General features: G+C 41.8%; 1 protein-coding gene across 1 annotated transcript in view; it reads left to right on the top strand.

Moving 5' to 3' along the window:
* The window catches only part of ANO4 (anoctamin 4), a 354,975-nt gene that overhangs the window by 245,412 nt on the left and 95,245 nt on the right, over positions 1-14,318 (top strand). The window contains exons 9-12 of the mRNA XM_065888413.1: positions 2,215-2,270; positions 4,508-4,629; positions 7,800-7,934; positions 8,984-9,080. Coding sequence (XP_065744485.1) covers positions 2,215-2,270; positions 4,508-4,629; positions 7,800-7,934; positions 8,984-9,080 — 410 coding nt within the window. The remainder of the gene's footprint in view (positions 1-2,214; positions 2,271-4,507; positions 4,630-7,799; positions 7,935-8,983; positions 9,081-14,318) is intronic.

The raw sequence follows: 14,318 nt of genomic DNA, 5'->3' as shown, positions 1-14,318 counted from the left end.
TTTGCTCTCCCACCTGAAACAGTCAAAAAAGGAAAAACAAAAAATGTATGAGACGACTATTTTCAAGACAACTAAACGTTGGGCAGTCGAGGACAGGGAAGCCCGAGGACAGAAAACAAATGAGGTGAGCCCTACGATTGCCCCAGCTTACTACAGTGAGATGGTTTCTGGACAGCAACACAGGGAAAAAGAATCCAGGCAGAACCTGGTAGACTCCCTGAGTTGAAAAGATGTTGCTGGGAGTCCAGGGAGACCAAGGCAGCCAGAGTTCACAGGACAACGTACCAGAAAGCAGAGAGTTTCCCAGAGAACCCTGAAGATCTGCAGAGGGCCGCCTCAAGTATTTAGCAGAATACCGATTGGTACACACATCAGGGAACTACCCAAGGCCAGAGAAAGAGCAATCCAAAAGGATTTCCAATGAGATTGGAACACCTCTTAATTCACAAAGGATTAAATATAAATGGTCTGAAAATCCCAGTCCAAAATTCAGAAGTTTCCATTAAATTTAAAAAGTAAGACCTGGGCTTCCCTGGTGGCGCAGTGGTTGAGAGTCCGCCTGCCGATGCAGGGGACATGGGTTCGTGCCCCGGTCCGGGAAGATCCCACATGCCGCGGAGCGGCTGGGCCCGTGAGCCATGGCCGCTGAGCCTGTGCTCTGCAACGGGAGAGGCCACAGCAGTGAGAGGCCCGCGTACCACAAAAAAAAAAAAAAAGCAAGACCTAATTTTTTTGCTGCCCGCAAAGAAACACTCTTTAAAGACACAAATAGGTTAAAAGTAAAGGATCAAAAAAAAATATATATATATAGCACACTAACCAAAAGAAAGCTGAAGTGGCTATATTGATATCAGACAAAATAGATTTCAGAGCAAAGACTGTTATCAGGGATAAAGAAAGCCACTTTACAATGATGGAGGAGTCAGTTCATCTGGAGGACATAACAATCCTAAATGTTTATATGCTTAATAACAGAGCTTCAAACTACATGAAGCAAGAACTGCTAAAAGAAATAGGCAAGTCCATAATTATACTCAGAGGTTTCAATACCCCTTTTTCAATAATTAATAGAACAAGTAGACAGAAAATCAGTAGGGGTTAGAAGAACTGAACAGTACAGTACAATTAACTTTATTGATCTTTTAGACCACTTTACCACCAACAGTGGAATACCCGTTTTTTTAAGTGCACGCAGAACATTACCAAGAGACCATACCTGGGGACATAAAACAAGACTTAATAATTCTTTGACCACAATGGAATTAAATTAGACATCAATAAGACCATCTCTGGAAAATTTACAAATATTTAAAACTAAATATATTTTTAAATAACTCATGGGTGAAAGAAGTCAAAAGGGAAATCAGAAAGTTGCTGTATTCAAAGAAACCACAGTATATCAAAAAGTGTGCAATATTTAGGGAGAAATTTATAGCACTATATGCCTATACAGGAAAAGAAATGTCCCAAATTAATGACCTCTCCTTCCACCTTAAGAAACGAGGGGGGGAAAGGAAATTAAATCTAAAGTAATCTAGAGTAGGTAGATGAAAGGAAATAATAAAAATCAGGGAAGAAATCAATGAAATGGAAAACAAAAAAATAGAGAAAATCAATGAAACCAAAAGCTGGTTCTCTGAAAAAAATTCATAAACCTCTGGTGGACACACCCTAGGGTGACTCCCCAATGTGTAGTCCCTTCCCCTTAAGTGCGGGTGGAAACTGTGGCTTATATCTAACCAATAAAACATTGCAAATCCACGTATCCAATACCCCTCTCCCATCTTATGGATGAGAAAATTGAGGCCTGAGGACAAGAGGACTTTCCAAAGTCATCCCACTAGTCTAATGCAGAGGAGTTAGGTTTGTCCATATTAAAGCTTCTGGATGAAAATGGGAGAGCTCCTGGTGGAAAATCATCTTTTTGGTATGATTAATTCATCCACGTCTCTCAGCGCACGCGCTTCTCTGTGCCAAGCACCATGCTAGGTGTGCTTCACTATTTTGTTTCTGTTTGAAAACCTGATTGTCTAGTCCTTGATTCCAGTTTCCTAGCAGGTAGCAAAACTTTCTAAGCTGTTGTCCCCAAGTAGTTTTGAACCACTTTTGAAAACGTAGATGGTTTTCTCCCAAAACTACCACCCTTACGTTAGTCTCACATTGTGAGGATTTCAACTCAGTATTGACTCACATTGGACTTTTTTATTGTTATAGGTCTGAATCGTTTGCTTACTAATGGCTCCTATGAAGCTGCATTTCCTCTGCACGAGGTATTGTCCTGCCTTTCCTCCTTCTCTGTCAATTCCGTCTTATTAAATCAGCTCCTGGGGCTAGTGGTTAATTGAGTTTGTTGATGTGATATTTGTTCAGAATAATTTGTTCAGTGGGTAGTTGGGGAGGGCCTATTTGCATTGTGATATCTCTCCCCCAGCGTGGATTTATTTCTCTCTGTCTTTTTATTCTAATTGCATGAGTACTTGAATCAAGAGTCACTCAGCGTGAATTTAGAGGAATAGCTGAGGGACCCCAAGTCATAAAATGAAAGAGGCATTGAAAATTTGCATGAGGCGCCAGACCCAGCGGGGAAACGTCTCTGAAATATATAGTCTCTGCAACAAAAAATTTTATAGCTAATCCTTAGAGAGTGGGAGGAAGCCATTTTGCAAAGTCTCTAGGAACTAAAGGATGATAAATAGAAATTAATAGTATTGAACTTATTGTTGCTTAAGATGTATAAGTTTTTATATTCTCCTTATTTACTACATGGTCTTTGTCACCTATTAGGACTTTTATAAATGTAACCGTGATTACCCTTAACTCTGTTTCCCCCATTAGACTTTGGGTAATTTAACCCAGAATTCACTTTATATACATGGGTCTTCAGGGACGTAATCCTCATGACTGTGAGAGATTACTGTCATTTTCATGGTACTGAGCCTGTACCAGTTGCAGTACAACACAGAGAACACAAAGATAAATATCATAGCCCATATCCTCTAGGACCTCACACAGTAGCCAGGGTGAAACTACTGTTAGAGAGATTTTCAGAAAAATCTTCTATGAGAAGGTGTTAACAGTTGGCCAGTTAAGCTTGGAGGACAGTTCCAACTATCCACCAATGGCAAGTCTTTCCAAAATATACTTCTTATTTGGCTTCTGGTGTTTCTTCTCTTGATTTTAAACACCAGGAGGATGGAGAGGATGGTGTAGAATTTCTAAGCCTTTTTCATTAAGGAGACTAGAGGCTTTCGTCTGAGACCCTATTATAGACAGCCATGAAACCTTTTTGGAGTGATCCTTTTTGTGTAACAGAAGCAAACACTTTGACACAAAGGTTTTCTGGAGTCACACACAGGTGTTTCTGAATGTTAAAGACAGATGTCCCCAAAGCATATCATGTGGTTATTAGTTGGCATTGCCCCCCAAAAAAGGGTTGCAGTGATGACTGCATCCTCCCCCTGCCCATCCCTTGCCCACGGTAAGGGCAGTGTCTGAGCAGTGGTAGATGGACAGAAGTTTCTGTGCAGGCAAGTGGGTGGTGGGCATCTTGCTAAAGCCCTGTATTTTATAAAAAGAGAGCTTCCAAATTAGTAATAGCAGCTGCAGTAATAACATAATAGCTCTTTTGAATTTTTGCTCTCAGTTTAACTTGATTATATTATTTGACCACATAACAGCCTTCAGAGGCAGGAAGGGCAGCTCTTGTTGCCTTGTTTTATGGTAAAAATTTAAATCAAGGTTTAGAGAAACGTTAGAGTGAGTTGGTGTTGAGCTGAGCTAGAACCTGAGTTCCTTGTCTCTCGGGCCTGTTCACTTTCCACTAAGAAAGGGCTTCTCAAGTTAAAATGTCAAAAATTAGTTCACCTCCGGAAAGTACCTGTTCTATCTGTGAAACTAGCATTTCTACTAACTGAACTTAGAAACGCCCTACTCCACTGGCCCACGGTCTCCTCATTTGTTCCATGAGGAGGTTGAATTATATTTGAATTATTGTATATTTTAGCTAACTTACCACTCTTGCATTCTGGGGTTTTCTTATAGACAGGACCATCTGACCAGGTTACAGCTATGGCTGTTTACCAACTACTCTATCTTGAGACAAGTGGTAAAGAGAACTCATAAGTCTTGGGCATGGCCTCTGGGGCAGGATGCTCTAGTCATTCAAACCACAGAAGAAACCTAATGAGGCAGGTGTTAGTTCCACTATGACCTGGGAATCCAAGGCTCAGAGAGTATAAGATCTCCTAGCTAAAAAGTAACAGAACTGAATTTTAAGTCAGTTCAGACGCGCCTGATTCCGGCAAGCATGGGCTTTTTACGACATGGCATCAACATCAAGATTATGTCCAGAATAACTAACCATACTGCTTTCCCTTCAATAGAATGGATCTGTTTTTTCCTCATATCACCCCTATTGCTACTCCTGCCATAAAGGCTAATATTACTATCAGCTTTTCCTTTTGGCTTTTGTGGGTATTACCTCACCAGCAGTGGTGTTTTTATCCAGGGAAGTTACAGAAGTAAAAACTCCATTAGAACCCACGGAGCAGTAAACCACCGCCATCTGCTCTATGAGTGCTGGGCCTCCTGGGGCGTGTGGTATAAATACCAGCCTTTGGATCTTGTAAGGTGAGTTTTTAACCAGATGCAAATATAAAGCTTACACAGGCTGATTAGGGCAGACTGTCAACTGGGACAAGCCAACATTGGGGAAAAAAAGAAACGGTCTGAGGTGCACAGCTGACACTCAAATTTGACTTATTCCCAAGAGGGCAGCCTATCAGAGGACACGGGTCGTTCTTGGTAAACCTGACCTCCCTCTGATGAGGCTGGTGTTTCCTCCAAAAGAGCCTTGGAAAGGGGCATGTGAGATCAGCCAGGCCTCCCCCAGGATTCCATAAGAAGCTCATCACCCATGTGGCTGTTAACGACGAATCATCAATAACAGTTATAGAGAGGTAGCACTGCTTGCACATATTAGTGACAAATGGAATATTAGTTACTATTATGCAAGTAGGAAATAGAGGGTGCTGTCATTCTAATAAATTTCAGGCTTACTTTAATTTTCACTTAAAACTAATAACCTTTAAAGATTGTTTTAATTCTGCAAGTCAAAAGAGTATATCTGCTTCTAACCTATGACATTTGTGCAGTGAAAATGTGTGTTTTCTTTAACTGTCTGTGTATGCCAACTTTCTGCCATGGAGGCATTATACTCTGACATCTCATTATTTATTTAGAGACTGATTATTAAGATTGAGTAGTAACAATCCACACTTCATGGATTCCTTATTAAAAAGAAAGTCATGTCTCATTTCCTAGACTAGCCAGATTTATTTCACTTTTCCCCGAGCCCTTCAAAAATGATGCCAGAGGAAAATGAAATGATAAGACAACTTACTTTACATTTCATCTCCCCGGAGTCCTTGTTACAAGGGTTTACTCCTGTTGACCCAAGGCCATTGACGAATTGTGTCCCCTTCTCTGTGTGAGTAACAGATGATCCAGTTGATCTGGGTGAGTGGACAGTATTTTCTGAGATGAGATCACTTGCCTTTGACGAGTCTCAATATACGATAAAATAGTAGGGAAAAAATATCAAAGCCAATTCTCTTCCCAGCCTGAGTCCCATTACATCGATTAAAAACTACAGAAGATTGCTGCAGGCAAAGCAGCTCCCATCCGTGACAGTTTCTTGATTAAGATTTTATCATTTTTCAGTGAGTATTAATTAACTGCCCATTGTGTTCCTAGTACAATGCTAAGTACTATTGGCAAAGACACACAGAAGCCATGGTCTCTGGCTTTGAGAAATGCACAGTTTCCTTCAGGAAAACCAGCCCTGCAAACTTGAGACAACTGTAAAACAAGACCATGCATAATTTGGTAACATGGGTGATGGAGGCCAAAAGTTTTACAACAATTAAGAAAAACGGAAAGGATGGATATGGGCCAGTGCCCCTGTGGAAGGTGCGGAGCTGAGCCCTGGAAGGGCAGTGGGATTTGTGTTGGCCAAAGGGAGGGGACATGAAAAGCACAAGCAAGGTTTGAGTGGAATGAAGTTGTGGAACAGCTGGGGAATCTCATCTCTTAAATAGTTCTTGTCCTATATCTAGATTTTGCTTCCTCCATATCTCTGGAATCTGGCCACACCCCAGCATCTCCTCTACCACTGCTGCTTCCTTCACCTGTGACCTGGACTATGACTGTTTTCCCCTACGTGGTCTCCCTTTTTCCTTTCTGGCCCTTCCACTCCATTCTCCACCCTGGAGACAGAATGTGAAACTGGTCATGTTCCCAGATTGGCTACAGTCCTCTCATGGCTTTTCATTTTTCTCAGGAGAAAAATCAATGCATTTAGCATGGTCTGCAAGGCCCATCGAAGCTAATCCTGTGCCCACCTCACCAGCCCATTTCTTATTATCAGTGTTCCAGCCACACCACCCTTATTTCACCTGGTCCCTCCTGTCACACGGCCTTTGTAGGTTCTGTTCCCTCTGCTGGAAGCACTCTAGCCCATCCCTAACCCCACCCAGTTAACTTTCATGCATCAACCCAATAGTCACGTCCTCAGAGAAGTCTTCCCTGGCTAGAGTTGTCAGATGGCTTTGTTATATACACTTATCGCATTGTGTTCCCCTCCTTTGTAGCTCTTTTCCCAGTTTTGTAATTATAAGCTTATTTCTTTAATTGATTTATGTGTGTCTCCTCTGTCACCCTGCAAGCTTCATAGGAGGAGGGACCAAGCTTATTTTGCTCGCCATTGTGTTCTCAGAACTTAGCACAGTTTTTGGCACGTAGTAGGTACTTTTTAATTTGTTGAATGAATAACTGAATATTTGCATATATGAATATATGTTGGAAAAGTCTTCTGGAAGAGGAAGGTTTCTGTTGGGACACAATAGAAGATGGGATAAATAAATAATCCATGCTTTTAGGAGCCATTGAGTACTCTAGGAGGAAAGCAGCAGACAGCATTTGGAAACAGATGGTCAACATTCGTTTAGAAGGAGAATAAGAAATAATTCAAATATTCTTACATTGGACTAAGAAGTAATTAACTCCTAAGTTATGAAATTTAGCTGTTGAAAGGCATAGAAAACACAATAAGGATATTTAAGAAATAAAAACCAAACTTCGCAGACCACAGAGCACTAGGCAGGCTGGTTAGTCTCAGGAACATATTTATAGAGGTAGATGTCAATGCCTGTGAAGAGTCATCACTTAAAAGGGAAAGTTGCTCTCAGAATTGATTCATGTTGAATCTCAGTAATTAGAGTTCTTTCTTTGTAACATCTTATGATTCTAGCATTTTAAACCTCTTGTAAAACTACGAAATATTGAAAGGGGTGTTTAAAAGTTTTTCACAGTAATTTTGTTTACTATTTTTAAAAATATACGTAATTATAATACATGCATTACAAACAAACACACACTCAGAAATGGCAAAAATGAGATTATGTGTTGGCACCGACTCTTTACATTCCCCTGGTTCCTTGTCAATAACAGTATCGTGTATAACTTCCTGAATGAGCTGGGTTTATTCTGTGTTTTCAGAACAAGCTTGCCTACAATCCTGTTCTTTTATGGAAGGGTTCATTCTATTTCTGATCTAGAGTAATAGGAAAAGAAACTTAAGTCCAGAGCTTAAGTTTGGTCAAATGTTCCATCCTCTCGGCTCACTTTGCCTGCATGGTTATCAGCAAAGCCACAACAAAGTAAAATGACCGAGCAAAGTGTTATAATGCCTGACTTTAAACACTTCAGTATAATTTGCAAGGCTGCTGTGTCTTAAACAGGCGGTACTTCGGAGAGAAGATTGGGCTGTATTTTGCCTGGTTGGGCTGGTACACCGGCATGCTCTTCCCGGCCGCTTTCATTGGACTATTTGTCTTTTTGTATGGAGTCATAACTCTGGATCACTGCCAAGTCAGGTATGGGGAGCTCTCGGTGAGCCTGCCTTTGCTTATATTTGGAGTTGGGCATTTGTGTTTTGGGGGTGTTCACAGACGATCGGCCCACTTAGCTATTCATTTTAACTTCTTTCCAATCTCTCCTGGAAAAATTCAAAACGTTCAATTCACCAGGCCTGCCCACCCATTGCCCTTGTTGCTGTGGTCTCCAGCTACCAAGGAAGCAAAGCTCACATTGATGGTTATACAAGCCACTACATATCCACAGAACAAATCACTTTCCTTCACTGGCTCAAAGTTGCTCTTTTTCTGACTTTTTCACCTTTTTCTTTCTAACTAATACTGCAAAATAGTGGGTTAATCATCCTTTTTTATCAATTGTGTGTTCTTACAAGGACGCTGTAAGCTGGAAAGACATCTCACCAACTTGCTGAAACCTTGTGAATGATTCGGTGTTAACAATTGTTATCTTGGCTCTTTTGCTAGAATATAGTTTAAGGTATTCACAGAGATCTTCGTACAAGGCCAGACAGTGATCTTAAATAATAAATAAATGTGCCTTTCAGAAGTGACTGCAAAAATAAAAGTGACCTGCAAAAATATTTTAATTTCTGGGGAAATTGTTAATGAGATGTGGTTTTCTCCCAGAACTACTCCCTGGTATTTTTATTTATTCCTCCATAATTTCTTACTTATCATGCACATAGAAGTTAAGACTGGCACTGTGAGGTATCTCATTGTTCCCATAATTCAGTATGAAATTGCTTCCAACCTGTGCAGTGTTGTGAATGACTTCTGTAGAACCTGAGGTATAAACAATCAATGTTTTGCTTCATGTATTTTCCTGAGCTTAACTAATTAATATGTAAAAGCCAAGAAACAGCCTCATAAATATGTAGGTTTATCAAACTATTAAACTGTGCAGGGACTTGTTTATATTAATAACTAAGAAAAGGGCAAAAATTTAATCTACTGAATCTTATTTACTGGTCAACTATTCTGGTGAAATTGAAGGGGAAAAAAGTGCTGTTATGTCATCAAAAGCGGTCCTTTTTTGTTCTCTTTTCCAGTAAAGAAGTCTGCCAAGCTACAGATATCATCATGTGTCCTGTGTGCGATAAATACTGTCCATTCATGAGGCTGTCAGACAGCTGCGTTTATGCCAAGGTAATTTCAAAGAGGCAGCATTTTAGTCAGATTGAATTTATTTATTTGTTTGTTTGTTTGTTTATATAAATTTATTTATTTATTTTTGGCTGCGTTGAGTCTTTGTTGCTGTGCACGGGCTTTCTCTAGTTGTGGCGAGTGGGGGCTACTCTTCGTTGCGGTGCGGGGCTTCTCATTGCGGTGGCTTCTCTTGTTGCGGAGCACGGGCTCTAGGCGCGCGGGCTTCAGTAGTTGTGGCACACGGGCTCAGTAGTTGTGGTTCGTGGGCTCTAGAGCGCAGGCTCAGTCGTTGTGGTGCATGGGCTTACTTGCTCCATGGCATGTGGGATCTTCCCGGACCAGGAATCCAACCTGTGTCCCCTGCATTGGCAGGCGGATTCTTAACTACTGTGCCACCAGGGAAGTCCCAGATTGAATTTAATATACACCTTCCTGAGAGATGGTGGTGACCACATTCTCTCCATCTTTTCTGGTCTTTGATTCTCAAGTTTACCTTGTAGGAGAGACTTACCTTCATCATTCAGTATTCTAATTCAGATATTTGTTTTTACTGTACATGTATTTAAAATGTATTGGCTCTAATGATTATCACAGGAAGCAAATAGAACAGTTGATGGAATCGGAGAAAGTTAGGTTCAAATCTCGACTGTGCTGTTTACCACTTGTTACTAGAGGAACATGTTATTTAACCTCTTCTGAGCCTCAGTTTTCTCATCTGTGAAATGGAGAACATGATGCTCGTGTCGCATGACTGCTTTATAAGAAATGTGATAATGGGCATAGTGCTTAGCAAATGGTAAGGTCTCAGTAAGTGACAACTGCCATTATTTTCCTCCTCTTCATCATCATTATTGTCCAAAAGACCTAGATTCAAGTTCAGGTCAGCTACTTACCTCCTTGACCTTGCACATGTACAGACTCTTTGAGCCTGAGCTTTCTCTTCTCTAAAATGCAGGCAGCGATACCTGCCCTCTCTGCCCCGTGGCATGTCATGAGGACCAAAGAAGATAGCATATGTGAAAGTGCTTTGAAAAACAAATACATAACACCATTATGTCTATATGTTATTACGTACCCCTTTCTGATGTTATACCTCACTTTATTAAAATTTTAGACACATTCATCAAATTTCTAGAGTTCATTACTGAAGGGCAGTATCACTAATGCAAAGCAATGGCTGGAGTATAGACTGGTGAAGACTTTTTAAGACCCACTGCCTATCAGCTTACCCAGATTCCAGGTATAAAAGGGGTTGGCAGATTTTATGTAACCTCTACAATCACTGCAGCTTGGATCCATCTAATTATACTGTTGGCATTGCAGAGTTTTGCTCAATTTAAGTGTGGGTACATTAGATAGGCAGCCCAGGATCCCACCCATCCATGCTGTCTCTAGCCCTGTAGGTGACCAGTCTGGTGGGAGGAACAGCAGCCAGCTGTGATTTTACGAAGATTTGGGCTTTTAGTATGTGCTGCAAGGGACCAGAAAAGCCCAAAATACTCTCCCTTCCTTTGGAGAACATACAGTTAGACATGCCTGGATGAGGACAAATTCAACAGAGTGAGCTTGGGAAATAGAGATGTGGTGAGACTCAAAAGAGGTTGGTCAGTAATATAATTTTGTTTAAATATCATGAGTTAGGGGCTTCCCTGGTGGCACAGTGGTTGAGAGTCCGCCTGCCAATGCGGGGGACACGGGTTCGTGCCCCGGTCCAGGAAGATCCTACATGCCGCGGAGTGGTTGGGCCCGTGAGCCATGGCCGCTGAGCCTGCGCGTCCGGAGCCTGTGCTCCGCAACGGGAGAGGGCACAACAGTGAGAGGCCCGCGTACCGCAAAAAGAAAAAAAAAAAAAGATCATGAGTTAAGCATGAATGACTCAGGTGTAAAAATCCTGCTTTGGGGGAATCTCAGAAGCCAAGTTTTGTTTGTTTGTTTGAGCGATGTTTGTTTGTTATGTGAAAAATCTGCCTTGAGTGAAATTCTTTTTTTTTTTAGGGGAGCTGTAATAATTCCTTAAAATAATCATCATGGATAGTTTAGCGTGCTCAGGTTTTATCGGGCCTTCATTGGTTGGTTGTCCTACCAAACTCTCTAGATCTAAAACGATAATAATTATAATAATAGCTAGGCAACCTACATTTATTATTTCTAATTCTCACAGCAACTTTAAGGTAGGTGTTATTATTCCCATTTTACTCAGAGAGGTAGACGTTGTTTATCTGTGGTCACACAGCAGCAAGTCGCTGGCTCTTGGTTTATCTGAGTATAAAACACGTCGTTGTGCCATACTGAGCTTCAAGATGCTTAGATTCTAAATTTTGGATTTGGCCTGGCCTAGAAACTTAGTAAAAGGAAGGCTTAATAGCCTCAGAATGAAATAACTGAAGTTACACAGAGTCTCCTTTCGAAATGCCAGACTGATTTAATGAGACTGAGGATGCATAGAAATATTGGATCAAATAGGAGCCCAGATCCAAGTCAGTCAGCAGCTCTTGTGCTCATCAGGGATGTTTTATCCCTGACCCTCGCACTTGTACTTGCAAGGGTCAGAAACTCAATCAAACTGGCTTAAGCAGAAAGGGATTTACTGGCTCGTTTCACTGCAGAAGATACTAGAGCAGCTCACACTGTCTGAGCAGCAGAACCTCATGCCGAGAACTGGTCATCCACGCCCTCAGATCTCACTCTCTGGCCGCCTGTCTATGTGATCATTCTGTAGACAGATGCTCTTCTCATGACGGGAGAGATGGCTGCTGACTGTCACAGCTCCAGGCCTCCATCTTCCTTCCTGTATCTCCCTAAACATATTTGTACGCTTATTTTAAATTCTTGATCTGCTGTTACAGAATGTCTGTTTCAGAAGGTGTATATTGCCTACTTTGGAATTTTTTGGAGGCAGCTGTCTTCCCCAGATATTCTGTTATTTTGGCCTGTGAGTGCTTGTCCCATGGGGGTATCGACCACTTTGGGTGAGGGTCAGAGGCCAGGTCAGTCCTGGTGAGTTTACAAAGAGGACAACGTGTCCCAGGCACCACTGTGCGCTGTCGCTCTGTCAGAGGACTTTTCTGGTCAGAGTTTCATTTGTAAGCCTGCTTAGAACAAAGCAGAATTGGAAGGAGGCGCTCTCCCTTAATTGTAACTACCAGCCCTGGGGTTTAAAAGGGAAAGGACCGAGAAGTGAATGTTCGAGGCCAGCCGGCCAGGCAGCACCTACATTCATCATCTCTCTGACAAAGTGGGACTCTGGGCGTCCCTGATATTACCCCCAAGAATACCAGCACTTGTGATTTGACCTGTTGTAGCTGATTTCTGAGGGAGGGGAAACTAATTTTCCAATGCCATTGAGGGAGAGGCTAGACTGGAACTTACGTATTTCTCTAACCTGTGTTCTCCCTCTGCTTGGGAACCACTACCACTCCCCACCATCACTCACACACACACACACACACACCAGCTTAAGGCAACCTTCTGTTTTCCCTGGCATTTCTCAGGATCTTGGTTTGTGTGTTTTGTCAGTTCCTGAAATCTACTCTCCTGCTTCTCCAGGTTTGATTTTGGCAGAGGGAGCCATCAGCCTGTCCTAGCTTACCATCTTAGGAGGAACTAGAAGTCCCTATTAATTCACCCTGATTCACATATTTCCAAATCGGTAACTGCAGCGGGAAAATGTGTCACTCCAAGTGTTTTCATACCAGTTCCAGGGAAGGACTCCGATTGGTTGTACTTGAGCCATGTTACCCAGAGAAGGAGGAAAAATGATCCCCACAGCCTAAAACAATGACAAGCACAATCCATTCCAGAATCTTCCCTGATGGTGCAGGGAGTGTCCACCAGGAAATGCCCTAGGAGGGAGCACAAACCAACCACTTACCACCAAGGCTTTCGGGCTTGATTTGATGCTGACCACCTGATATACATAGTGTAACACTCCTTCTGGCATCGAAATAAGTTGGCTTTAGACTTTTGTCTCACGCTAGGTGTTTGAATGCTCCGCATCTCTCCTGTGTTTAAAGAAGGAAAAGTCAGAAGCTTTTGGAAAATTTTGAAATACTTCACAATCTGATATAATAGGAAAAGACCTGTTTATACCTGGCACGTTCTCCAAGGGACAGTAAAGTATACTTTACGGAGAGCTATAAAGCACCAAAAAAATAAAGGTTATGCTTTACGAACGTATCAGTCATCATTTCAGTTTGGCTTGACGTTGGTGTGATTTATCCTGGAGGTGGAAATGAGCTTGGCAGTGTTACAGCGAAAAGAGATATTTTTGCTTTCTGCTATGATGATTGCAATAGAATATATTATTCTAGCAATAAAGTATCTGCTAGCTGTCTTTGTGTTATGTGTAAGAGGTAAATGTAGTGATTACCCAAGGCTTTAATAAAGGTAGAAGTGGTTTGTGTTAATGGGTTGCTCTTCTTTATAATGCCATAGTCCGGGGGCAGCCCAGAAAATGTTTGCTCAAAACTACACACACAAAATGGCCATGTTTTCAAAGAGAATAAATGAAGCATTAAAAATAGTGCTGGGGAAATCAGAAACCTTTACAGCAGCAACATTAATACCTGCCTGGTCTTTTTTCTTTTTTTAATTTATCTATTTTTGGCTGTGTTGGGTCTTTGTTGCTGTGCAAGGGCTTTCTCTAGTTGCGGCGAGCAGGGGCTACTCTTTGTTGAGGTGCACAGGCTTCTCATTGAGGTGACTTCTCTTGTTGCGGAGCACGGGCTCTAGGCATGTGGGCTTCAGTAGTTGTGGCACGTGGGCTCAGTAGTTGTGGCTCACAGGCTCTAGAGTGCAGGCTCAGTAGTTGCGGCGCACGGGCTCAGTTGTTCTGCGGCATGTGGGATATTCCCGGACCAGGGCTCGAACCCGTGTCCCCTGCATTGGTAGGTGGATTCTTAACCACTGTGCCACCAGGGAAGCCCCCTACCTCGTCTTAAATATAAATCTATCCACATGAGATATGCATGTGTATTAGTTTTTATAGTGTGCAAAAGGAGATTCTTAACAGCACCATTGGGGCTGCTGAGAAATGCTCAACTAAGTGATAGCCACATAAATGGAACAAATTCTCCTTTCCATATCCAAACTATTTCACAGAAAAAAATCCCTTCTTCCTTATGGTCCAAAAGGAATATCCCCCAAAGAAACCCTGTCAAATTCATTGCATTGTCAGAGCTATTTTTACAGAACGTGAAAAAAAAAAAAAAAACGTGAATTGCAATATTATATATAGGA

This window comes from Phocoena phocoena, chromosome 11 (assembly GCF_963924675.1).
Source record: "Phocoena phocoena chromosome 11, mPhoPho1.1, whole genome shotgun sequence".
NCBI lineage: Eukaryota > Metazoa > Chordata > Mammalia > Artiodactyla > Phocoenidae > Phocoena > Phocoena phocoena.
The sequence above is the reverse complement of the archived record's forward strand: the minus strand, read 5'-3'. Positions and strand labels throughout refer to the sequence as shown.